The following is a 27,328-nucleotide window of genomic DNA, read 5'->3' as shown; positions in this document are numbered from 1 at the left end:
TGAAATGATATTTGCTCTCAAAAGCCGGCTTGCTTCTGTACAAGTAATCTTGCAGAATAGTTGAATGAGGAACTTGTTTTGTGTAGGAAGGAACTGCAAATGCTGGTTTACACCGAAGATAGACACAGAATGCTGGTGTAACTCAGCGGGACAGGCAGAGTCTCTGAATGGAAGGAATGGGTGACGTTTCGGGTCGAGACCCTTTGGGTCTCGACCCGAAACGTCACCCATTCCTTCCATCCAGAGATGCTGCCTGTCCCGCTGAGTTACTCAAACATGCTTCAATTGAGTTGTTGTTATGTATGTCTAGGGAGACAGATGGATCTTATTGAAGATGGAGGCAGCAACTCTGGAGCAGGTAGATAGATGGCATTTTGGGTGGGGACCTTTCCTCAGACCAGACTCCCCGCCGTTGACTCCATCTACACTTCACTCGCTGCCTCGGAGAAGCAGCCAGCAAAATCCAAGACTTGTCCCACCCCAGCCATTCCTTCTTCTCCCCGCAGTCTGAAGAAGGTTCCCGACCCGAAACGTCACCTACCCATGTTCTCCAGAGTTGCTGCCTGACCCGCTGAGTTACTCCAGAACTCAGTCTCAGAGGGCGGTGGAGGCCGGTTCTCTGGATGCTTCCAAGAGAGAGCTGGATAGGGCTCTTGAAGATAGCGGAGTCAGGGGATATGGGGAGAAGGCAGGAACGGGGTACTGATTGGGGATGGTCAGCCATCAGATTCAGATTCAGATTCAATTTTAATTGTCATTGTCAGTGTACAGTACAGAGACAACGAAATGATCACATTGAATGGCGGTGCTGGCTCGAAAGGGCCGAATGGCCTCTACTCCTGCACCTATTGTCTATTGCTGTGTAATTCGGATGGATTGTTACAGTGATAATTTTAATTCAAACTGATTCTGGGCGCCCCGTGAGCTGAGGTCAGCAACTCATGATCAAGATTTATGGACTGCGTGAGGAAAGGGGATGTGAGATTAGAAAGGAATTTGATTCTGTGGAATGAGTTAGAATCTGGCCCAGTCATCAAGGGCTGCATTCAGCAAGGGAGCGAAAGGCTACATTTTAAAGATTTTCATAACTTCCACCATGCTATAGTTTATATATCATGCTTACTAATGTAATTCCTCCCACAGCCTCGGGCACTGTCCGATTCACCTCTACCACAATGCAGACATTGTCTCTGGGACTGATGCGTTACGATGCTGAGAACTATATTCTGCACTCTATATCTTCCCCTTTAGTCTTTGGACTTCATAACAAGAGGAGTCGAGTATAGGAGCAAAGAGGTCCTTCTGCAGTTGTACAGAGCCCTAATGAGACCACACCTGGAGTATTGTGTGCAGTTTTGGTCCACTAATTTGAGGAAGGACATTCTTGCTATTGAGGGAGTGCAGCGTAGGTTTACAAGATTAATTTCCGGTCATATGCTGAGAGTATGGAGCAGCTGGGCTTGTACACTCTGGAGTTTAGAAGGATAGAAACATAGAAACATAGAAATTAGGTGCAGGAGTAGGCCATTCGGCCCTTCGAGCCTGCACCGCCATTCAATATGATCATGGCTGATCATCCAACTCAGTATCCCGTACCTGCCTTCTCTCCATACCCTCTGATCCCCTTAGCCACAAGGGCCACATCTAACTCCCTCTTAAATATAGCCAATGAACTGTGGCCTCGACTACCCTCTGTGGCAGAGAGTTCCAGAGATTCACCACTCTCTGTGTGAAAAAAGTTCTTCTCATCTCGTTTTTAAAGGATTTCCCCTTTATCCTTAAGCTGTGACCCCTTGTCCTGGACTTCCCCCCAACATAAGTTTCTATAAGATCAGTCTGGTGAACCTTCTCTGCACTCCCTCTATGGCAATAATGTCCTTCCTCAGATTTGGAGACCAAAACTGTACGCAATACTCCAGGTGTGGTCTCACCAAGACCCTGTACAACTGCAGTAGAACCTCCCTGCTCCTATACTCAAATCCTTTTGCTATGAAAGCTAACATACCATTCGCTTTCTTCACTGCCTGCTGCACCTACATGCCTACTTTCAATGACTGGTGTACCATGACACCCAGGTCTCGCTGCATCTCCCCTTTTCCTAGTCGGCCACCATTTAGATAATAGTCTGCTTTCCTGTTTTTGCCACCAAAATGGATAACCTCACATGTATCCACATTATACTGCATCTGCCAAACATTTGCCCACTCACCCAGCCTATCCAAGTCACCTTGCAGTCTCCTAGCATCCTCCTCATAGCTAACACTGTGAGAGGATATCTTATTGAAACATATAAGATTATTAAGGGTTTGGACACGCTAGAGGTAGGAAAGATGTTCCGGGTGTTGGGGGAGTCCAGAACCAGGGGCCGCAGTTTAAGAATAAGGGGTGAGCCATTTAGAACGGAGATGAGGAAACACTTTTCCACACAGAGTTGTGAGTCTGTGGAATTCTCTGCCTCAGTGGAGGCCGGTTCTCTGGATACTTTCAACAGAGAGTTAGATAGAGCTCTTAGGGGTAGTGGAGTCACGGGATATGGGTAGAAGGCAGGAACGGGGTACTGATTGTGAATGATCAGCCATGATCACATTGAATGGCGGTGCTGGCTCGAAGGGCCGATTGGCCTACTCCTGCACTTATTGTCTATTGTCTAACCTTTCTCCTTTCATTTTCCTGTTTCCCCTCAGGTGCAGTTACTTTTTCCTTTATGATTCTTCGAAGGTTAAGGAGGAGGGTGATCCAACAAGGGCCGGCATCTATTATTTTTATCCTTCACAGGTGAGGCCGTTTATTCTTATTTTGGGTGGAACAGGATTATTTGAAGGGATTTTTATTTTTTAACATAAGTACGCCAAACTGCATTGATCGGTCAGATTGCGGTGTATGGTGTGTTATGTTATTGAGATTTGTATTAGAATGCTACCACACAGGTCTTGGTCAAAGGCTTTGTTAAAGGTCCATGCACATAGAGTGTCCAATTTAGAGTCACAGCGCGGAAACAGGCCCTTCGGCCCACCGAGTCCGTTCCGACCAGCGGTGCCCGCACACTAACACTATCCTACACAACCAAGGGACATTTTACAAGTACACCAAGCCAATTAAACTACATACCTGCACGTCTTTGGAGTGTGGGGAGAAAACCGAAGTTCTCGGAGAAAAACCGCGCAGGTCACGCGGGGAGAGCGTGCAAACTCCGTGCAGAGAGTACCCGTGGTCGGGATCGAACCCGGGTCTCTGGCGTTTTGCGAGGCAACAACTCTACCGCTGCACCACCGTGCCGCCCAAGTGGATGTGGCGCTGAAGAGTTAATGCGTGTGTGGCAGATTGCATGTTGCGGGCGGCCAGTCTGCTTCACTTATTTAGAATCGCTAGTGAATGAACAACAGGTGGGTCTCGCAGAAGTGCAAAGGCTGTTGTGACTAAGATGGGACGTCTGCCCGATACCAATTAGAACTAGAATTGGTAGACAATGAAAAACACACAATTGTGTGATCAGCTCGCAGAAGTGCAAAGGCTGTTTTTGATTGTATTAACATGTGGACCTGAACTATTTATACGTTCCATCAGGGATACCAATTATTATGTGGAAGAGTTTTAAATTTCAAGTCGTTCTGCTATTCACTGGGACAATAAAAAATTTTGCACGCTAATTGTGTGATTGCAAGCTGACCCGTGGTTGATTGATTGATTGATCTTGTATAAATATATACTGCCCGTGCACAAGATGATCCAGTGGAACCGTGTGCGGAAATCCCAGGGGGAGGGGGAGGGGGGGGGTGTACGCGTCCCCTGTTTTGAGAGACGATAGACAATAGGTGCAGGAGTAGGCCATTCAGCCCTTCGAACCAGCACCGCCATTCAATGTGATCATGGCTGATCATCCCCAATCAGTACCCCGTTCCTGCCTTCTCCCCTGACTCCGCTATCTTTAAGAGCCCTGTCTAGCTCTCTCTTGAAAGTATCCAGAGAACCGGCCTCCACCGCCCTCTGAGGCAGAGAATTCCACAACTCACAGACTCACCACTCTCTGTGTGAAAAAGTGTTTCCTCGTCTCCGTTCTGAATGGCTTACCCCTTATTCTTAAACTGTGTGTGGCCCCTGGTTCTGGACTCCCCCAACATCGGGAACATCTTTCCTGCCTCTAGCGTGTCCAAACCCTTAATAATCTTATATGTTTCAATAAGATGACCTCTCATCCTTCTAAACTCCAGAGTGTACAAGCCCAGCCGCTCCATTCACTCAGCATATGACAGTCCCGCCATCCCGGGAATTAACCTGGTGAACCTACGCTGCACTCCTCCAGAGGGGAGGGACGATTCTCCCCCTCCCCCCCCCATGTTTTGTTGTATGTCGAAACATAACTTAGACTTCCGTTCTCCGGCCCCTTTACCCCCCGCTAAGTGCTCCCACCTACCACGGAAGGAAGCGCGTGCTACCCTCTTCCCAATTAAACCAGTGCTAACTGTAACTACCGTATCATGCGTGTGTACGTACGTACGCGTACATCAGGGGGTCCCAAACTATGGCCCGCTTGCCACATCTGTCCCGCCATGAGATTTTATCCGGCCCACAGCAAGCTCAGCACAGGGCGGAGGGAGCGTGCATCAGTTAGGCGTTGAGTCGGTTCGAGTCGGGGAACACGGTGGCCCGGGGCTGCTCTTAGTGTTGTTACCGGGTAGGTCCCTCGTATTGTGACATCACAGGGCCGCCGTGAAGAAGGGTGCAATGTGGATGGGGGGGCGGTTGTTCAACGGCGGCCAAAATGGGTCTGCGGCACGTTATAACGTGCGATCGTTCCTCTCTCCCCTCTCTCTCCTCCCTCGATACCCCCTCTCTGTGTGTGTGTGTGTGCCCCTCATGTTTAAGGATAAGGGGGAAATCTTTTAGGACCGAGGTGAGAAAAAAAAAATTCACACAGAGAGTGATGAATCTGCGGAATTCTCTGCCACAGAAGGTAGTTGAGGCCACAGTTCATTGGCTACATTTAAGAGGGAGTTAGATGTGGTCCTTGTGGCTAAAGGGATCAGGGGGTATGGAGAGAAGGCAGGTACAGGATACTGAGTTGGATGATCAGCCATGATCATATTGAATGGTGGTGCAGGCTCGAAGGGCCGAATGGCCTACTCCTGCACCTATTTTCTATGTTTCTATGTTTTAAAAGCGATTTCCGCCCATGAGTGGGAGCATGAGGAGCTGGCAAGCGTGCAACCATACTTGCAGTGACTCTCCCATTCCCGCTAGCATAATAAAGTTGTGCCTTTACTATGAGCGCCAGTGTCTGACATTTATTATTCCAGCGCGGGGGCGGGCGTTAACAGATGTTTCCAGTAATACGAAAGCCCAGAACCAGAGGCCACAGCCTCAGATTAAAAGAACGTACCTTTGGAATGGAGACGAGGAGGAATTTGTTTAGTCAGAGGGTGGCGAATCTGTAGGATTCATTGCGACAGGCGGCTGTGGAGGCCAAGTCATTGGGTATTTTTAGCGCAGATTGGTAGACTTTTGATTAGTAAGGGCGTCAAACACTTACAGCACGGCAAAAGGCCCTTCGGCCCAGCGAGTCCGTGCCGACAAGCGATCCCCGCACACTAACACTATCCTACACTCTAGGGGACAATTTACAATTGAACCAATTAACTTACAAACCTGTACATCTTTGAGTGTGGGAGGAAACTGGAGCAACCGGAGGAAACCCACGCGGGTCATAGGGAGAACGTGCAAACTCCGTACAGACAGCACCCGTGGTCAGGATGGTGCGCCACCTTGCCGCCCTGTGTTACGTCAATGTAATTTGTCTCCCGTCTCTCGAGCAGACCACCGCTGATCAACAAGAGTTGCTGTGCGGACAAGTAGCTGGTGTGGTGTGCTGTATTACTGAGATCTCGGGAAGTCCGCCCACGCTAATCCGCTTGCGGAAGCTGAAGTTTGCCGTCCAAGTGTCGGGAGAGTACCTTTGGGTATGTACAATATTCCTTTGCATCATTGGTTATTGAGTGTATTAATCTTCTCCGTGGATTGTCACCGTGTCGTGGTGGAGAAGCTTGTGTGGACCTGAGATCCTGAGAGCGATGCCGTCTGGAGCTATCTACGCTCCTGGTAGGGCCACCCATGGCGGTAAGGTCGAGGGAGAGGTCTCTGACAAAAAGCCAATCCAACCAAGACCTCAACGGTGGAACAGGCGGAGGACGATGGCTGACCTTAGTGGAGCGTCACAACGGCTGGGAAGGCGGATGAAGGCTGCAGCAGAAAAGGGTCTCTGGTCGTCTTGGACTCCATGCCATTGGATCCTGACCCAGATCTGTCAAGGACTGTGGGGCGGCTGTCTGTGTACTAGTCTCCCCACGTTAAACAAAGTCACGCACAGGCGTCCTCCACATAGGGAATAGCGCCCTGGATGGTCAGCCATGTCCGAACGGGGGCAAAGATCTCTGGAACTCTCTGCCACAGAAGGTAGTTGAGGCCAGTTCATTAGCTACATTTAAGAGGGAGTTAGATGTGGCCCTTGTGGCTAAGGGGATCAGGGGGTATGGAGAGAAGGCAGGTACGGGATACTGAGTTGGATGATCAGCCTTGATCATATTGAATGGCGGTGCAGGCTCGAAGGGCCGAATGGCCTACTCCTGCACCTAATTTCTATGTTTCTATGTTTCTAAGAAGTAGCAATCCACGCGTTGTGAATAAAACGATCTTCATTAGCAAATACAGCGTTTAAACACACGCACGTCAAGTGAGGGCTCAAGCTGACACACGCACTGCGGGACACACACCTGGACTGGTGACGTTCTTCACCCCACAACTCCCGCCAAACTCAGTCACCTGACCGACCCAGCTCCACTGACGAGGGTTCGACCTATAAGAGGCTCAACCACCAGATGGCGCCACAAGATAATAGAATGTACTCGCTAGAATTTAGAAGATTGAGGGGGGATCTTATAGAAACTTACAAAATCCTTAAGGGGTTGGACAGGCTAGATGCAGGAAGATTGTTCCCGATGTTGGTGAAGTCCGGGACAAGGGGTCACAGTTTAAGGATAAGGGGGAAATCTTTTAAGACCGAGATGAGAAAATCATTTTTCACACAGAGAGTGGTGAATCTGTGGAACTCTCTACCACAGAAGGTAGTTGAGGCCACAGTTCATTGGCTATATTTAAGAGGGAGTTAGATGTGGCCCTTGTGGCTAAAGGACTCAGGGGGTATGGAGAGAAGGCAGGTGTGGGATACTGAGTTGGATGATCAGCCATGATCATATTGAATGGCGGTGCAGGCTCGAAGGGCCGAATGGCCTACTCTTGCACCTATTGTCTATGTTTCTATGTAAGAGAAATAGAATAGAGTATTTTATCAACACATTTGACAAGTCATAGTGAAATTCTTTGCTTGCCTACCTTGCCGAGGTATGCAAAGGGTCGCCCATAAAGGGCGTTTACAAAATTACAGATCCCTGCTCCTCATCCTCATGGCCGTCCCACTAAATCTGGTTCCTCCATTGTTCCTGCTGTTGGGATGTTTGAAAATTGGGTTGTAATATGCATATCCTTGGAGCTCACAAACTGGAGAAGCATGAGGGGGGAAATGGCCAACGTAAGGTGATCAATAGATGTGTCAGTGCCCAGCACAGTTTAATTAAAAATAGCTAAAACTAAAACACTCTGCTGCAAAACAGGCTTCCTTATCTATTGGGGGTGAGGGGGGGGGGGGGGGGGATAGTCCTTTGCAGTTCTGTCTATTGCAAACTTGTTGTTTGTCACTGTGTTTAACAGGCAAGTCTTCCAAAGGTTAACGAATTAGCTCTTTTAAGGAGTAGAACCCCATCAATGCTCTCTGCAGGGACATTGATTTCTAAGATAGACCCCAAAATGCTGGAGTAACTCAGCGGAGACAGGCAGTATCTCTGGAGAGAAGGAATGGGCGACGTTCCGGGTCGATTCTCTCCGTGACATCGATGGTATCTATTTCTTAGATACTTGGGAGAGAGATTCTCAAAACAACGTAAGGTTAAAGTTAACCCTTGGGAAAGACAAAGATGGAAGGTTTTTACAAAGACGTTGATTAATGATGGCTTAGTTCAGCTCCACAAGTGACCATTGGGTGTGATGAGGATATAAAAATGCGGTAAGTACTATGAATTGTTGAGGCAGTTTGGGTTTCCACAGACTGTTTCCCGATGAGCCTTGATAAGACCAATAAACCGACGTTCAATAGACTAACCACTGATCTACAAGCTGTTATATTTTGTGATGGAGCCTATCTGAGTAAAGTCAGTACAGGGTACAATCTAGCAAAAAGTAAAACAAAATTCCCTCCTACAATTACTATTAAATATCTATATATATATATGTCTTCTGTGGTCCATCAATAGGCTCTTGGATGTGTAATAGATGTTCCCGATGTGAGCTGCAAACACTCTCTGGACCATCTTATAGGCGTCTTTACGTTTTACAATGGAGCCAGCCAGCATATATACAAGGTAATGCTTCAAATTCGTAACCCAGTTTAAAATGTCTACACAACTTTAGAGATGCAGCACGCAAAGAGGCCCTTCAGCCCATCGAGTCCGCGCCGACCTTCGATCACCCGTACACGAGCACTGTCCTACTCACTGGAGCACCGGGAAAAAACGTACAAACTCCGTACAGGTAGCTCCCGTAGTCGGGATCGAAACCGGGTCAGGTACTACAAAAAGTAGTAAACACTGCCCAGTCCATCATCGGCTCTGACCTTCCTTCCATCGAGGGGATTTATCGCAGTCGCTGCCTCAAAAAAGGCTGGCAGTATCATCAAAGACCCACACCATCCCGGCCACACACTCATCTCCCTGCTACCCTCAGGTAGAAGGTACAGGAGCCTGAAGACTGCAACGTCCAGGTTCAGGAATAGCTACTTCCCCACAGCCATCAGGCTATTAAACCTGGCTCGGACAAAACTCTGAACATTAATAACCCATTATCTGTTATTTGCACTTCATCAGTTTATTTATTCATGTGTGTATATATTTATATTATGGTATATGGACACACTGATCTGTTCTGTATTCATGCCTACTATGTTCTGTTGTGCTGAAGCAAAGCAAGAATTACATTGTCCTATACAGGGACACACATGACAATAAACTCACTTGAACTTGAACTTGGGTCTCTGGCGCTGTGAGGCAACAACTCCACCACTGTGCCACCCGCAAGACTATATTGACTCCGCTATCTTTAAGAGCTCAATCTAACTCTCTCTTGAAAGCTTCCAGAGAATTGGCCTCCACCGCCTTCTAAGCCAGAATTTCACACATTCATAACTCACTGGGTTAAAAAGTGTTTTCTCACCTCCATTCTAAATGGCTTACCCCTTATTCTTAAACTGTGGCCCCTGGTTCTGGACTCCCCCAACATCGGGAACATGTTTCCTGCCTCTAGCCTGTCCAATCCCCGAATAATCTTATATGTTTCAATCAGATCTCCTCTCATCCTTCTGAACTCCAGAGTGTACAAGCCCAGTCGCTCCATTCTCTCAACATATGACAGTCCCGCCCTCCTGGGAATTAACCTTGTAAACCTACGCTGCACTCCCTCAATAGCAAGGATGTCCTTCCGCAAATTTGGAGACCAAAACTGCACACCATACTCCAGGTGTGGTCTCACTAGGGCCCTGTACAACTGCAGAAGGGCCTCTTTGCTCCTATACTCGACTCCTCTTGTTATGACACAGAGAGAGAGAGAGAGAGAGAGAGAGAGACACACACACACACAAAATGCTGGAGTCACTCAGCGGGACGGGCAGCATCTCTGGCGAGAAGGAATGGGGGCCTGTGGTTTGGCGAACCGTGTACAGATTTTGTCTTTGCTTCCGCAGCTGCGGGAGAAAGGCTCGCTGGCCCGGCAGTGGGATATCTACATGCGGCACATCCAGGAGAACAGTGGCGGGCTGCACCGCACCTTCAACTCCCTGTGGAACCTGGACCGGACTGATGTAATCCACGGAGACTTACTGACCTTTGTAAACCTAGTCACACAGTACTGGAGTAGCTCAGTGGGTCAGCCTGAAGAAGGGTCCTGACCCAAACTGCCACCTATCCGCCTTACGTGTTCAGTGTCGTTTAGAGATGGGATTTAGATTTAGAAACAGGCCCTTCGGCCCACCGAGTCCGTGCCGAGCAGCAATCTGTCCAGAACAAGGGGGTCACACAGTTTAAGGATAAGGGGGAAGTATTTTAGGACCGAGATGAGAACATCATTTTTCACACAGAGAGTGGTGAATCTGTGGAATTCTCTGCCACAGAAGGTAGTTGAGGCCACAGTTCATTGGATATATTTAAGAGGGAGTTAGATGTGGCCCTTGTGGCTAAAGGGATCAGGGGGTATGGAGAGAAGGCAGGTACAGGATACTGAGTTGGATGATCAGCCATGATCATATTGAATGGCGGTGCAGGCTCGAAGGGCCGAATGGCCTCTACTCCTGCACCTATTGCCTATGTTTCTATACTGAGTTGGATGATCAGCCATGATCATATTGAATGGCGGTGCTGGCTCGAAGGACCGAATGGCCTCTACTCCTGCACCTATTTTCTATGTTTCTATGATCCCCGCAGCCTATCACTGTCCTGCACTCACTCGGGATAATTTTACATTTACACCAAGCCAATTAACCTGAAAACCTGCAGTTCTTTGGAGTGTGGGAGGAAACTGAAGATGGACAATAGACAATAGGTGCAGGAGTCGGCCATTTGGCCCTTCGAGCCAGCACCGCCAAAAAGTAAGAAAGAGGAAAAAAAGGAAAAGAGATCTCGGAATAAAACCCGCGCAGGTCACGGGGAGAACGTACAAACTCCCTACAGACAAGCACCCGTAGTCGGGATCGAACCCGGGTCTCTGGCGCTGACTGCTTCTTGCTTGTGGCGTGCACAGCCTAAAGTTGTAGGACAACTCGTTCTACTTGATCTTATGTGATTGTGTACGTCGGGTTGATTGCATTAGTGGGAACAGGGCGATCCAGGTGAAGGTTGCAATGTCCCACACCCCTCTGGTTCTGTAAGTCAGTAGATCTAACCCTACACCACTGTGCCACCCCAACTAAAGACTAAGCGCAGGTTGGGCGATCGTTTCGCCGAACACCTCCGCTCAGTCCGCAATAACCAACCTGACCTCCTGGTGGCTCAGCACTTCAACTCCCCCTCCCATTCCCAATCCGACCTCTCTGTCCTGGGTCTCCTCCATTGCCAGAGTGAGCAACAGCGGATATTGGAGGAACAGCACCTCATATTCCGCCTGGGCAGCTTGCGTCCCGATGGCATGAACATTGAATTTTCCCAATTTTGCTAGCCCTTGCTGTCTCCTCCCCTTCCTTAACCCTCTAGCTGTCTCCTCCCACCCTCCCATCCGCCCGCCCTCGGGCTCCTCCTCCTCCCCTTTTCCTTCCTTCTCCCCCCACCCCCCATCAGTCTGAAGAAGGGTTTCGGCCAGAAACGTCGCCTATTTCCTTCGCTCCATAGATGCTGCCGCACCCGCTGAGTTTCTCCAGCAATTTTGTGTACCTTTAAACATAGAAACATAGAAACATAGAAATTAGGTGCAGGAGTAGGCCATTCGGCCCTTCGAGCCTGCACCGCCATTTAATATGATCATGGCTGATCATCCAACTCAGTATCCCGTACCTGCCTTCTCTCCATACCCTCTGATCCCCTTAGGCACAAGGGCCACATCAAACTCCCTCTTAAATATAGCCAATGAACTGGCCTCAACTACCCTCTGTGGCAGAGAGTTCCACAGATTCACCACTCTCTGTGTGAAAAAAGTTCTCCTCATCTCGGTTTTAAAGGATTTCCCCCTTATCCTTAAGCTGTGACCCCTTGTCCTGGACTTCCCCAACATCAGGAACAATCTTCCTGCATCTAGCCTGTCCAACCCCTTAAGAATTTTGTAAGTGACATTACATTACATGTTCCTGTTTAAGTTTACCCACACTCCTCCCATGAGTTCCCCTCTCCCTCCACCAAGGGCAGTTGATAAGGTCGGCAACGGAGAGATGGTGTAGGCCTTGGCGTACCAAGCATTGCAAGGTTGCCCTTGGTTTGTGAACTGGTTCTGACCAACTCAATGGTGGCATTTATATCACGAGGACTGGAATACAAAAACAGTCGATGCTCGATAAAGGCGCATTTGGAGTACTGTGAGCAAAGTTGGATAGAGTGGATGTGGAGAGGATGTTTCCACTGGTGGGAGAGTCTAGGTCACAGCCTCAGAAATAAAGGGCGTGGCTCTTTTAGTAAGGAGGCAAGGAGGAACTTCTTTAGTCAGAGGGTGGTGAATCTGTGGAATTATTATCCACAGAAGCCTGTGGAGGCCAAGCCAGTGGATATTTTTAAGGCAGAGATGGATAGATTCTTTAGGAAGGAGATGAGGAGGAATTTCTTTAATCAGAGGGTAGTTAATCTGTGGAACTCATTGCCACAGAGAGCTGTGGAGGCCAAGTCAGTGGATTTTTTTAAGGCAGAGATAGACAAGCTCTTGATTAGTACGGGTGTCAAGGGTTATGGGGAGAAGGCAGGAAAATGGGGTTGGGTTGGGAGAGATCAGCATTGATTGAATGGCGGAGTGGACTAGATGGGCCGAATGGCCTAATTCTGCTCCTATAACTTGTGGATGTCTCTCTCCACCAGGTGGATCCTCTCTTGCTGCTGAAGGCCGCCCTTATTTTACAGAGTTGTCAGCGCTGCCCTGAGATTCTGGCCGGTTGCATCCTGTACACCAACCTGTGAGTCTAGAGATACAGCGGAAACTTCGGCTCCCTGAGTCCGCACCGACCAGCGATTCCTGTACATTAACACTATCCTACACACACACACACACACACACACACACACACACACACACACACACACACACACACACACACACACACACACACACACACACACACACACACGGTTAGGATTATTTACACCAAGCCAATTAACCTACAAACCAGTACGTCTTCGGAGCGTGGGATGAAACCAGAGATCTCGGAGCAAACTTCATAGCAAAGGGATTTGAGTATAGGAGCAGGGAGGCTCTACTGCAGTTGTACAGGGTCTTGGTGAGACCACACCTGGAGTATTGCGTACAGTTTTGGTCTCCAAATCTGAGGAAGGACATTATTGCCATAAAGGGAGTGCAGAGAAGGTTCACCAGACTGATTCCTGGGATGTCAGGACTGTCTTATGAAGAAAGACTGGATAGACTTGGTTTATACTCTCTAGAATTTAGGAGATTGAGAGGGGATCTTATAGGAACTTACAAAATTCTTAAGGGGTTGGACAGGCTAGATGCAGGAAGATTGTTCCCGATGTTGGGGAAGTCCAGGACAAGGGGTCACAGCTTAAGGATAAGGGGGAAATCCTTTAAAACCGAGATGAGAAGAACTTTTTTCACATAGAGAGTGGTGAATCTCTGGAACTCTCTGCCACAGAAGGTAGTTGAGGCCACAGTTCAATGGCTATATTTAAGAGGGAGTTAGATGTGGCCACTTGTGGCTAAGGGGATCAGAGGGTATGGAGAGAAGGCAGGTACGGGATACTGAGTTGGATGATCAGCCATGATCATATTGAATGGCGGTGCAGGCTCGAAGGGCCGAATGGCCTCTACTCCTGCACCTATTTTCTATGTTTCTATGTAAAACCCACGCAGGTCACGGGGAGAACCTACAAACTCCGCACAGGCAGCTCTCATAGTCGGCGATGGAACTCGGGTGTGAGTCAGCGACTCTACCGCTATGCCGCCCCTATGCATCACTCCAGCATCCATTTATAATGCACCTCCTTTGACCTCATTTGCAGCTTGCGGTGCTCCTGAAGTGGCCTCCGGTACATTGGCGAGACCAAGCGTAGACTCGGCCATCGTTTCGCCGAATGCTCGTGCTCAGCTCGCCAAGGCCTGCTGGGTCTCCCGGTTGCAGGGCTGGATGAACCATTAACCATAGGGAAGTCCAGGACAAGGGGTCACAGCTTAAGGATAAGGGGGAAATCCTTTAAAACCGAGATGAGAAGAACTTTTTTCACACAGAGAGTGGTGAATCTCTGGAACTCTCTGCCACAGAAGGTAGTTGAGGCCACAGTTCATTGGCTATATTTAAGAGGGAGTTAGATGTGGCCCTTGTGGCTAAAGGGGATCAGGGGGTATGGAGAGAAGGCAGGTACAGGATACTGAGTTGGATGATCAGCAAAGATCATATTGAATGGCGGTGCAGGCTCGAAGGGCCGAATGGCCTCTACTCCTGCACCTAATTTCTATGTTTCTATTAAGCAAAATAAGCACGTGCTTAGGGCATCAAGGGAAGGGGGGCACCACAGAAATGGTACAGAAGATTAATTTTGAGGATCTTTAATTTTAAAGACTTTGCAATTAAAAAAAGTAGGAGAAAACTTTTCAAATATAAATAAAGTGGAAGTATACAAAAATAAACATTATTTTCCATTTTACTGTTAATTTTGTTTCATTTTGAAAAATAAAAATGTATTTTATGGTTTATTATAGTTTATATTTGAATTACATATTAGAATTACATATATATGGGGGCACCAAAATCTTTTAAGTGCTTAGGGCCTCTATGGGTCTTAATCTCCAAGGCAAATGTCGGCTGCACTTCGGTTTTCCAACTTCATTCCCTTTGTAACACCCCCTTCACTGTTTTTTTGCCCGCACGGTGACCTTTCTGTTTTCCCGGGTGGGAAAGTGCCCCATTCACTACATGTACCGAGTGAGTCCTCCAGTTAAAAATTTCGGTCACAGGAGGGATCACAATTTGACTGGTGAAATCACCCTATATGGGGGCACCAAAATCTTTTAAGTGCTTAGGGCTTCTATCGGTCTTAATCCGGCCCTGCCCGGTTGCCAACCATTTTAACAGCCCCTCACTGTTCCCGCACTGACCTTTCTGTCCCGGGACTCCTCCACTACCCGAGTGAGGCCACAGGCAAACTGGAGGAACAGCACCTCATATTCCGCTTGGGCAGCTTACACCCTAGTGGTATGAACATTGAATTCTCCGATATTAGGTAACTGACTTACAGACGTCCCTCCTTTGATTTGGCACTTGGAACACAGAAGCATGGGGGGGGGGGGGAAGGAAGGGGTTGGTTGGAGCAGATCCAGAGCAATACTTATGGCCCTGTCCCACGGTACGAGTTCATTCCAAGAGTTCTCCCCGAGTTTGCCCCGATTCAAACTCGGAGATTTACGGTAATGGCCGCTCGTCGGTACTCGGGGCTCTCGTGGACATTTTGAAAAATCTTCACGAGTCTTCCCGTGCTTACCTGCCGTTGGCGAGTCTTCCCGAGTACCTGCCGTTAGCGTTACGTGCCGCCAAGAGACGTCCCCGAGCTCCGACGTACCCGCTACGCTTCATTCTCCGTGCTTACCACGAGTTTGATTTTTTTTAAACTCGGGAGAGCTCTTGGAATGAACTCGTACCGTGGGACAGGGCCGTTAAGAGCCATTAAGACAGAAACATGAACAGCAAGGGAGTGATGCTATATTGACAGTGGGCAGGCAGAAGAGATTCATTTGGATTAGCACCTTGTTCAGCACAGATACTGCAGGCTGTGCTACGCTATTCTGATGTCCTATGTCTCCCGATTTCCCAGTGTCTGTACGTTAATATACTCTTATGTTTAAATGTTCACAGAATAGTCAGCTCTCAACTTCCACCAGAAATAACAGCCAAAATACAGGCGTACCAGCCTGGAGCGTGCAGTCAGGTGAGGCCATGAATCATTGTTTATATAGGGAGGTAAATGCTTCAAATACTTCAAATCAGAGATTAATTCTGTGAATAGATGGGATTTGGAGTCATAGAGGGATCGGGTTACTGAAATGGCCGACGAAAAGGCTGAAGCTCCGCATACAGCGTGGAAACAGGCCCTTCGGCCCAACTTGCCCAACATGTCCCAGCTAGACTAGTCCAACCTGCCTGCGCTTGGTCCAAACCTGTCCTATCCATGTACCAGTCTAACTGTTTCTTAAACGTTGGGATAATTTGGGATTTTTTTTAGTATTCATTCATTGTATTTTAACTTATTAAGTATTGAAGCTATCTGAGGAAATGTGTGGTGTTATGTCTGTCTTGAAGCTGTTGTGGCACTGTAATTTCCTGTAAAGGATTATTAAAGGTTATTCAATTCAATTCAAGGATAGTCCCAGCCTCAACTACCTCCTCTGGCAGCTCGTTCCATACACCCACCACCCTTTGTGTGAAAAAGTTACCCCTCAGATTCCTATTAAATCTTTTCCCCTTCACCTTGAACCTATGTCCTCTGGTCCTCGATTCCCCTACTCTGGGCAAGAGACTCTGTGCATCTACCCGATCTATTCCTCTCATGATTTTGTACACCTCTATATGATCACCCCTCATCCTCCTGCGCTCCAAGGAATAGAGACCCAGCCTGCTAAAGGGCCTGTCCCACTTGGCAATTATGTTCAGGCTGCTCCTGGCATCATTGACTGAGGTATCAGGTCACCGAAAAATACGTGGCGTGATGACCTATGACGGGCAGTGGTTTTTTAACTTTTTTTTGGTAGCCGCTGGATTTTGAAATGTTCAAAACCTTTTGGCGACACTGATATGACGCCGGCAATCATTGAAAAAAATCACCGTGGGACAGTCCCTTTAACCTCTACCTGTAGCTCAGACCCTCAAGTCCTGGCAACATCCTCCTAAATCATCTCTGTACCCTTTTACTTGTAATGATCTGCTTTTTTGATTCATGTTAGGGAAAAGCAAGACCTCAAACGTCCCCCACTTTAAGCTCCATTTGCTGGGTTGTCTCCCACTCTAGTTTTGCACTGAACGTTATTCCCTTATCATCTACCTGCACACTGTAAATGGTTCGATTGTAATAACATATTGTCTTTCCGCTGACTGGATAGCATGCAATAAAGAAAGCTCTCCACTGCACCTCGGTGCACGTGACAATAAACTAAATTAGACTAACTTTAGAGACACAGTGCGGGAACAGGCCCTTCGGCCCTCCGAGCCCGTGCCAACCAGCGATCACCCCGTACCCTATGTGGAAGTGTATTCGATATGATTCCGTAGTTCTCTTTTGCCATTGTGGGCAGCATAGTGGCGCAGTGCTAGAGTTGCTGCCTCACAGCGCTGAAGACCCGGGTTCGATCCCGACTACGGGCGCTGTCTGTACGGAGTTTGCACGTTCTCCCCGTGACCTGCGTGGGTTTTCTCCGAGATCTTCGGTTTCCTCCCACACCCCAAAGACGTGCATCCAGGCTTGGTATAAATGTTAATTGGCTTGGTACAAATGTTTAAAAATGTCCCTAGTGTGTGTAGGATAACGTTAGTACACGGGGATCGCTGGTCAGCGTGGACTCGGTGGGTCAGAAACCTTTAGCTGTTGTTAGACGGTCTCTGGAGTGTGATGTTGAATATTACTGTAAGGTGTTTAGAAAGTTTAATTGGATCAACTTTTCCTTTCCAGAATCGGTCCGAGACGTTAGGTAAGATTCAATTCCATTTCAATCCTTGAATTTTCATCGCACCCCACCCAGTTTCTTTAGGTTTCCTGCTGCTCTTAACACGTGCTGGAGCCCCACAACGAGAACCTCCTTGACAATAGACAATAGGTGCAGGAGTAGGCCATTCGGCCCTTCGAGCCAGCACGCGCGCCAATCATTGTGATCATGGCTGATCATCCCCCAATCAGTACCCCGTACCTGCCTTCTCCCCATATCCCCTGACGCTGCTATCTTTAAGAGCCCTATCTAGCTCACCCTTGAAAGTATCCAGAGAACCGGCCTCCACCGCCCTCTTGAGGCAGAGAATTCCACAGACTCACCACTCTCAAGACCCAAAGAACTGCAGCCACTGGAATCCTGTGTAAATCCTGGAGTAACTCAGCAGCGGGTCAGGCAGCATCCCTGAAGGGAATATCAGGCAGTGTTTCAGGTCGGGAGTCCTTCCTACAGACTGATTCTGGGGGGGGGGGGGGGGGGGGGGGAAGCTGGACACCTTCTTGATCAGTGCGGGTGTCAGGGGTTATGGGGAGAAGGCAGGAGAATGGGGTTGAGAGGGAGAGATGGATCAGCCGTGATAGAATGGCGGAGTAGACTCGACGGGCCAAACGGCCTAATTCTGCTCTAATTGCATGTGAATTGTTTTATCATTCTCCAGAACAAATAATCCCCCCTCCCCTTCATAATTATCGATTGACTGAATTAAATGCCACAGAATGGAAATGGACCCTTCAGCCCATCGAGTCCACACCGACCATCCACAGTAGTTCCATGTTATCCCACTTTCTCATCCACTCCCTACATTCTAAGGGGCAATTTAAGGGGCCCAATTTAGATTAGTTTAATTTAGAGATGCAGCATGGAGACGGGCCCTTCGGCCCACTGACTCCATACTGACCCTCAATCTCCCGTTCACGCTAGTTCCATGTCAATTACACTTTGCCATCCGCTCCCGACACGCTAGAGGCAATTTGTAGCGGCCAATTAAACTACAAAACACTCTCTCTCTCGTCTTTGGCAAGTGGGAGGAAACCGGAGCACCCGGAGAAAACCCCCACAGGTCACAGGGAGAAGGTAGAAACTCCACACGCAGACAGCTCCCGAGGTCAGGATCGAACCCGGGTCCGGTGTAGTGAGATATCGACTCTACCACTGAAGGGCCACTGTGTTGCTCTAATGATGATGATGATAAAAGTTGTTTCCAAGTTAGTGGTGAGTGATCTGTAGCGGAAGACTGAGGTGAACCCTTTAATGACAATTAAATTGACTCTTGACTCTTGACTCTTGAACCTGTGTCTCTGGCGCTATGAGGCAGCAGCTGTGGCAGCAACAGGCACTTTGTGAATGCACTGTTCCAGTGGATGGATAGGATTTAATTTAGTTAGTTTAGTTTAGAGATACAGCGCGGAAACAGGCCCTTCGGCCCACCGGGTCCGTGCCGACCAGCGATCCCCGCACACTAACACCATCCTAAACCCTCTAGGGACAAGTTTTACATTTTACACCAAGCCAATGAACCTACAAACCTGTACGTCTTTGGAGTGTGGGAGGAAACCGGAGATCTCGGAGAAAACCCACGCAGGTCACGCGACAGCACCCGTAGTCGGGGTGGAACCCGGGTCTCAGGCGCTGTGAGGCAGCAACTCTACCGCTGCGCCCATATTGCCTCGTTGGACTGAGTAACATTGCACTGAATGCTTGCACGCTATGGATTTTTTGCACGCTTGTTTGCACGCTATGGATTTATGAGAGAGTTAGATAGAGCTCTAGGGGCTAGTGGAGTCAAGGGATATGGGGAGAAGGCAGGCACGGGTTATTGGTTGGGGATGATCAGCCGTGATCACAATGAATGGCGGTGTTGGCTCGAAGGGCCGAATGGCCTCCTCCTGCACCTATTTTCTATGTTTCTATGTTGTCTCTTCCTTGCAGATGATGCCCCATGGCCCGAGGGTGTGACAATATTAACGGTATTCGTCACCAAGGAGGAGTCCGCAGCTCTGCGGCAGTATTCGGTGCAGTGGATATTCCGGTGAGTTTATAGTGGGAGACAAGCTTATCATCGGTGTATCATTCCGTGCAATAGCTTATCCAAATGGACATACGCAGGCAGCATCACACACACAACACCGAAACAGGCCCTTCAGCCCAACTCATCCGTGCCGGCCAAGATGTCCCATCTAAACTAGTCCCATTTGCCCATGTCCCGAGGCTGCAGCGAATCGTCCGATCAGCTGAGAAGTTTATTGGCTGCAACCTTCCCCGCATTGACGGACTGTACACTGCAAGGGCCAGGAAGCGAGCGGGCAAGATCATCTCTGACCCCTCTCACCCTGGCCACAAACTCTTTGAATCACTTCCCTCTGGAAGGCGACTCCGGACTGTCAAAGCTGCCACAGACAGACATAAAAATAGTGTTTTTTCCACGAGCAGTAGCTCTACTCAATAACCAAAAATCTGTAGCCTCCCTTTGCTCTGGGCCTGTACTCGCTGGAGTTTAGAAGAATGAGGGGGGGGGACCTCATTGAAAAGTACAGAATAGTGAAAGGCTGTGGGTGTGGAGAGGATGCTTCCACTATTGGGAGAGTCTAGGACTCATTCGTACCTGTCACAGTGTGTCATGTTGTCACTTGTGGGCGGAGCACCAAGGCAAATTCCTTGTATGTGAATACTTGGCCAATAAATTTACTCACACACTTAGAGGTAATCACCTCAGAATTAAAGGACGTTCCTTTAGGAAGGAGACTAAGTGGAATTGAAGAGAAGGTGACGAGATAGATAGATTCTTTAGGAAGGAGATGAGGAGGAATTTCTTTAGTCAGAGGGTGGTGAATCTGTGGAGGCCAAGTCAGTGAATATATTTAAGGCAGAGATAGATAGATTCTTGATTAGTGCGGGTGTCAGAGGTTATGGGGAGAAGGCAGGAGAATGGGGTTGAGAGAGAAAGATAGATCAGCCATGATTGAATGGTGGAGTAGACTCGATGGGCCGAATGGCCTAATTCTGCACCGGCCACTGATGAACTATTTTTGTTGATCGTTTTGCAGGTCACCTGATAGCCCAAAGCCAGATTTATTGGAGAAGGGGAGCGAGAAACGCCAGCTCTCCAGAACACTGTCGGACAGCCCGATCCCTGAGGAAGGCGTGGAGTGCGGCCCCTCTGATTCGGAGTTTGGGACCTCCTACCTAAACGCCAACGACTGCCGGGCCCTGCCGGTGTTGGCCGGGCCGCTCCAGAATTACCAAGGATCACTCCGCCACACGCCATCGCCACCCGTGGAGTTCGAGCGCGAGTCTTCAGGGACTGCCGACCCTCGCCCCCCGAGCAAAGCCTCATCGACCTCCTCCCCCGGCCTCTCGGACCAGGGCATTCGGACCAGGGGCAGGGCGTGGGAGGCCCCAAACATTTTGTTGACCTCTACATGGAGCTGGTGGAGGACACCGCGGGACGCCCAGAGACCTGTCCCGGTTGTCAACAGAAGGAACCCTCCGCCATCTCTGCGGGGATCTTCTCCGACGATCTCCAAAGTCTGTCCTCGCACCAAGACCGTAGCTGCCCGCTTGGTCGGGCAGGCCATGGCGGTGATGTCGGAGGCCCCTCTGTAGGGTGCGGAGGAGATGGTGCGGACATTGAGCGGGCTACGTCCCTGGTTCCTGGACCCGACGACCGTGGGAACTTGGTGAGACTGAGCCTGTACATTCACACAGTGAAAGGGCTGGTGATGTCCCTTCTGGCTGAAGATGGACTCCAAGCCCAGCACGGGGCTATTGAAGATGTTGTGAGTACCTCCTGTAACTCCTGCCGAATCAGTCGCAGAGCTAAACGATGAATAGGGGGATGAGAGGGATAGGTATATAGACACAAAATGCTGGAGTAAAGGCCCCGTCCCATTTCCCGAGTTACTCACGAACTCTCCCGAGGTTTCCCCTTGATCCGAACTCGGGGAATGTCGGTAGGGAGCTCGTAGGAGGCCGTAGATGTTTCGTAGCAGCTCGTAATGCCAGCCGTAGGAACTCGGGGCATCAGGTGAGTCGTGACGGTTACACAAAAAAGCTGGAGAAACTCAGCGGGTGCAGCAGCATCTATGGAGCGAAGGAAATAGGCAACGTTTCGGGACGAAACCCTTCCGGGTTTCGGCCCGAAACGTTGCCTATTTCCTTTTGGGTTTCGTCCCGAAATGCTGGAGAAACTCAGCGGGTGCAGCAGCATCTATGGAGCAAAGGAAATAGGCAACGTTTCGGGCCGAAACATGTTCAAAAAAAATGTCCACGAGTAATTTTAAAAAAGCCCAGAGTACCTACGAATGGCTATTACCGTCATTCTCCGAGTTCGAATCAAGGGGGAAACTCAGGAGAGTTCGTGAGTAACTCGGGGAAGTGGGACAGGATCGTATAGAGACAGCATTTTGTGTCTATATACCTTTCCCTCTCATCCCTCTCTTCAGTGGAGCCAATCAATGGATATTTTTAAGATAGATTCTTGATTAGTACGGGTGTCAGGGGTTATGAGGAGAAGGCAGGAGAATGGGGATAGGAGGGTGAGATAGATCAGCCAAGCTGAAGACTTGATGGGCTGAATGGCCTAATTTTGCTCCTATCACCTATGTCCTGTTTCTCTAAAGCTAAACTCCTCTGAGGAGCACTTTGAGATACAAAAATATGTAGATCTCGTTCGACCCCGGTCACCGCTAAAGTTGCCGTGACTTGGCCTCACCGCGACCCCGATCTGCTGGGTCTGACATGTCCGAGCAAATGGCCACTGCATTTATACAGCATCTGCTGATTATCTACAGACTCTAATCACTCCTGCCTCCTCCACAGTACCACAGCTCTCTGGCCTCTTTAAATGGGTTAGAGGTGCATCTGAGTGAGACTCTACTCAGCAAGGGTTTCTGCAACCTACTGGGCTTTAACTTTGCACACTATGACTGCATTCAACATATACTCACAGGTCAGTATATAGCTGTGCGTCTGTGTGTGTCTGTGTACATGTGTGTGTGGCCTGTATGTGTGCGTGTGTACATGTGTGTGTGAGGCTGTGTGTGTCTGTGTACATGTGCGTGCCTGTATGTGTGTGTGTGTGTCTGTGTGTGCATGCATGTGCCTTTATGAGTGTGTGAGTGTCTGTGTGCATCTGTGTACTTGTGTGTGCCTGTATGCGTGTGTGTCTGTGTGTGTGTCTGTGTACATGTGTGTGTCTCTGTGTGCATGTGTGTGTGTGTATGTGTGTGTGTCTGTCTGTCTGTGTGTGTCTCTGTCTGTGTGTGTATGTGTGTGTGTGTGTGTGTATGTGTCTGTGTGCATCTGTGTACATGTGTGTGCCTGTATGCGTGTGTGTCTGTGTGTGTGTGTCTGTGTACATGTGTGTGTCTCTGTGTGTGTGTGCCTGTATGTGTGTGTGTCTGTATGTGTGTGTGTCTGTGTGTCTGTGTGCGTCTTGGTCTGTGTGTGTGTGTGCGTATGTGTCTGTGTGCATCTGTGTACATGTGTGTGTCTGTCTGTGTGTGTGTGTGTGTACATGTGTGTGTGTGTGTGTGTGTGTGCGTGTGTATGTGTGTGTGTGTGTGCGTGTGTGTCTGTGTGTGTGTGTGTGCGTGTGTTGGTCTGTGTGTGTATCTGTCTGTGTATTTCTGTGTGTTGCTATCAGGGTGCCTCTGTGTCTCACTCTGTGTCTCTGTCTGTGTGTGGGTTTAGTGTGTGTAACCTGTTAGGTAATAATGTAGGACTATTTAAATGGGAGGACGATAGTCAGTGCCGGCTCAATGGGCCGAAGGGCCTGTTTCCTTGCTGTACCATTCAATAATCCCATGACAGATCCACAAACTGGAGGTTTAGTTTAGAGATACAGCACAAAAGCAGGCCCTTCGGTCCACCGAGTCGGCACTGCCCTGCTATCCCGGCACACTAACGCCATCCTACACTCACTAGAGACAATTTACAATTATACTGTGCCAATTAACAATGATAAAGGAAACAGGCCATTGTTAGCTACCAATGGACAATAGGTTCAGTAGGCCATTCGGCCCTTCGAGCCAGCACCGCCATTCAATGTGATCATTGCTGATCATTCACAATCAGTACCCCGTTCCTGCCTTCTCCCCATATCCCTTGACTCCGCTATCCCTAAGAGCCCTGTCTAACTCTCTCTTGAAAGTGTCCAGAGAACCGGCCTCCACCGCCCTCTGAGGCAGAGAATTCCACAGACTCACAACTCTCTGTGTGAAAAGGTTTTTCCTCGTCTCCGTTCGAAATGGCGTACCTCGGTACACGTGACAATAAAACTGACACCGGTAAAAAATGAGTACGAGTGTCAGGGGGTTACGGGGAGAAGGCAGGAGAATAGATCAGCCATGGTTGAATGGCGGAGTAGACTTGATGGGCCTCCATTGATGGACTGTACACTGCAAGGGCCAGAGAAGCGAGCGGGCAAGATCATCTCTGACCCCTCTCACCCCGGCCACAAACTCTTCGAATCACTTCCCTCTGGAAGGCGACTCCGGACTGTCAAAGCTGCCACAGCCACAGACATAAAAACTGTTTTTATCCACGTGTGGTTGCTCTACTCAACAGCCACAAATCTGTAGCCTCCCATTGATCTGGTATTTTGTTGGTTCACATCAGATTCAGATTCAATTTTAATTGTCATTGCCAGTGTACAGTACAGAGACAACGAAACGCATTTGATCAATGGCGTTTTATCATTAATGTTTTATTATTATTATTAATGTTTAAGTGTTTTCTGAGTCATTCGTAACTGTCACTGTATGTGCCGTGTTGTTACTTGTCGGCGGAGCACCAAGGCAAATTCCTTGTATGTGAATACTTGGCCAATAAACGTACTTACTTTTGCTCCTGTCACCTTATGAAGCTATAATCCATCTCTTCTATGACTGCATAACCACTGCTCTGATTTTTTTTTTTTTTTAAAGCTCAGCTCTCTCCTGGGGTACAAAGGGGTCAATTTCTTCGAGCGACGTCTATGATGCACACGGACTTGAACCTCAACAGCGGTATTCGAGAGATGACTGTCAGGTACGCAGGAGGGTATTTGAGAGCGTCCAGTGTGTTTTATTGCCCAGAGCACCAAGGACCGGAACAAGGTGGACAAAAGTGCTGGAGAAACTCAGCGGGTGCAGCAGCATCTATGGAGCGAAGGAAATAGGCAACGTTTCGGGACGAAACCCGAAGGGTTTCGGCACGAAACGTTACCTATTTCCTTCCTGAAGGGTTTCGTCCCGTAACGTTGCCTATTTCCAGAAGGGTTTTGGCCCGAAACGTTGCCTATTTCCTTCGCTCCATAGATGCTGCTGCACCCTGCTGAGTTTCTCCAGCATTTCTGTCCGCCTTCGATTTTCCAGCATCTGCAGTTCCTTCTTACATAGAAAATAGGTGCAGGAGTAGGCATTCGGCCATTCGGCCCTTCGAGCTTGCACCGCCATTCAATATGATCATGGCTGATCATCCAACTCAGTATCCTGTACCTGCCTTCTCTCCATACCCCCTGATCCCTTTAGCCCCAACCACATCTAATTCCCTCTTAAATATAGCCAATGAACTGTGGCCTCAACTACCATCTGTGGCAGAGAATTCCACAGATTCACCACTCTCCGTGTGAAAAATGTTTTTCTCACCTCGGTCCTAAAAGATTTCCCCCTTGTCCTTAAACTGTGTGACCCCCTTGTTCTGGACTTCGCCAACATCGGGAACAATCTTCCTGCATCTAGCCTGTCCAACCCCTTAAGAATTTTGTAAGTTTCTATAAGATCCCCCCCCCTCAACCTTCTAAATTCTAGCGAGTACAAGCCGAGTCTATCCAGTCTTTCTTCATATGAAAGTCCTGACATCCTAGGAATCAGTCTGGTGAACCTTCTCTGTACTCCCTCTATGGCAAGAATGTCTTTCCTCAGATTAGGAGACCAAAACTGTACGCAATACTCAGGCAATACTCCAGGTTCTTAAACAAGGAGCGGAACAAAGTCACTCTGACTTGCGAGGGAAGGAACTGCAGGTGTGCTGGTTTAATTCGAAGGTGGACACAAAATGCTGGAGTAACTCTGCGGGGACAGGCAGCATCTCTGGAGAGAAGGAATGGGTGACGTTTCGGGTCGGCTTTTCCGGCACGTTGACACAGCAACACAACGGAATTAGGGGGCGACAGGGAATAGTTGCCGACTCACGGCGCCAGAGACCCGGGTTCATTCCCGACCTCGGGTGCTGTCTATGTGGAGTTTGTCCGTTCTCCCCGTGACCTGCGTGGGTTTCCTCTGGGTTTTCCAGTTTCCTCCCACATCTCAACGACGTGTGGGTTTGTAGGTTAATTGACTTCTGTAAATTGTCCCTGGTTTGTGTGGGATAGAACTAGTGTACGGGGATGATTGCCGGTCTAGTGTACGGTGATGGGCAGAAGGGCCTGTTTCCACGCCGTATCTCCCGTCCTATTCCTCCAAACGTACTGCCTGACCCGCTGAGTTACTCCAGCACTTTGTGTTTAGACAATGGACAATAGGTGCAGGAGTAGGCCACTCGGCCCTTTTGAGCCAGCACTGCCATTCAATGTGATCATGGCTGATCGTCCACAATCAGTACCCAGTTCCTTTCTGAAACACCACCCCTTTCTCTCTGTGACTGTGTGGGTTTTCTCCGGGTGATCCGGCATCCTCCCACACTCCAAAGTGTGAAGGGGGTGGATGAGAATGTGGGATAGCATTCGAGGCAGGGGATCAATGGGCGGCCTGGTCTCGGTGGGCTGAAGGGCCTGTTTTTCCCGTGCCGTATCAAATTTAAATTCTGCCCCAGCCATGAATGATCCTTGCTTCTTCCTCCAACAGGAATGCCTCCACCGCCGTGTACAGTTGCCGTAACCCAGCCCAGGAAACTCACTTCCAATATCTCGCCACTCCCGCCCGGAACTCCGGCGCTCCCAACCCTCACGACAGTGCGTTTACTTTGCCGGGAAGAGCCAAGCAGAAGCTGCTGAAGTACGGAGTGAACTTGCTCTGAAGATGGGTCCGGACTCGAAACGCCACCTGTCCATGTCCTCCAGAGATGCTGCCTCACCTGCTGAGTTCCTCCATCTGAAGACTCCAGCATCTGTAGTTCCCTGTACCTCCAGAGATGTTGAGGGGACCTATTGACTTACTCCAACACTTTGCGTTCTACGCAAGATTCCAGCATCTGCAGGTCTTTGTTCAGTGAACAATGATGGTTCTGTGTCTCTAGAGATGCTGCCTGATCAATTGTTCCTCCAGCACTTCTTATTCTGCACAAGATCCCACCACCTGCAGTTACTTTTTTTTGTACAATACAATTTATTTATACAATTCATTGAGGCTCAAACGAAATGTGGTTTCTGCATTCGTACCCACACATAGAAGAACCAAGACAACACAATTTACACAAACATCCATCACAGCGAATCTCCTCCTCACTGTGATGGAAGGCAAAGTCTTATCAAAGTCTTACTGTGCCTCCAGAGATGGTGATGAACCTATTCAGTTCCTCCAGCACTTTGCATTCTATGCAAGATCCCAGCATCTGCAGTTCCGCCTCATACCTCCATTTTACTGTCCCCCAGTAATGTTGGGGGGGGTCTCTGAGATTAGACTGCGGTTTTAAATGAACAATTTTCTAGTGCTTTTTTTTTTAAAAACAATGGCAAAATGGAGAAAGATATATCCCCTCTATTTACAATTGTTACTTGGATCATTGTTGGAGCAGTCGAGAGGATCTACTGGGAAACCTTCTATGCAATGGACCACTGGGTCAAGACTAGTACAGTAGGTTTATGTTCACAAGTTCTAGGAGCAGAATTTGGCCATTCAGCCCATCGAGTCTACTCCCCCAAGTC

General features: G+C 48.8%; 1 protein-coding gene across 1 annotated transcript in view; it reads left to right on the top strand.

Moving 5' to 3' along the window:
- Positions 1-27,121, top strand: part of hps4 (HPS4 biogenesis of lysosomal organelles complex 3 subunit 2) — a 33,080-nt gene extending 5,959 nt beyond the window's left edge. Inside the window, 14 exon segments of the mRNA XM_055655396.1 lie at positions 2,685-2,775; positions 5,811-5,954; positions 8,358-8,465; positions 9,839-9,955; positions 12,642-12,736; positions 15,644-15,716; positions 17,451-17,469; positions 19,414-19,513; positions 20,529-20,839; positions 20,842-21,260; positions 22,303-22,432; positions 24,416-24,513; positions 26,310-26,508; positions 26,511-27,121. Coding sequence (XP_055511371.1) covers positions 2,685-2,775; positions 5,811-5,954; positions 8,358-8,465; positions 9,839-9,955; positions 12,642-12,736; positions 15,644-15,716; positions 17,451-17,469; positions 19,414-19,513; positions 20,529-20,839; positions 20,842-21,260; positions 22,303-22,432; positions 24,416-24,513; positions 26,310-26,508; positions 26,511-26,545 — 1,939 coding nt within the window. The 3' untranslated portion in view covers positions 26,546-27,121.
- Positions 27,122-27,328: the final 207 nt, after the last annotated feature.

Source organism: Leucoraja erinacea, chromosome 25 (assembly GCF_028641065.1).
Source record: "Leucoraja erinacea ecotype New England chromosome 25, Leri_hhj_1, whole genome shotgun sequence".
Classification (NCBI taxonomy): domain Eukaryota; kingdom Metazoa; phylum Chordata; class Chondrichthyes; order Rajiformes; family Rajidae; genus Leucoraja; species Leucoraja erinaceus.
Note: the sequence above shows the minus strand (reverse complement) of the source record. Positions and strands in the feature narration are given on the sequence as shown.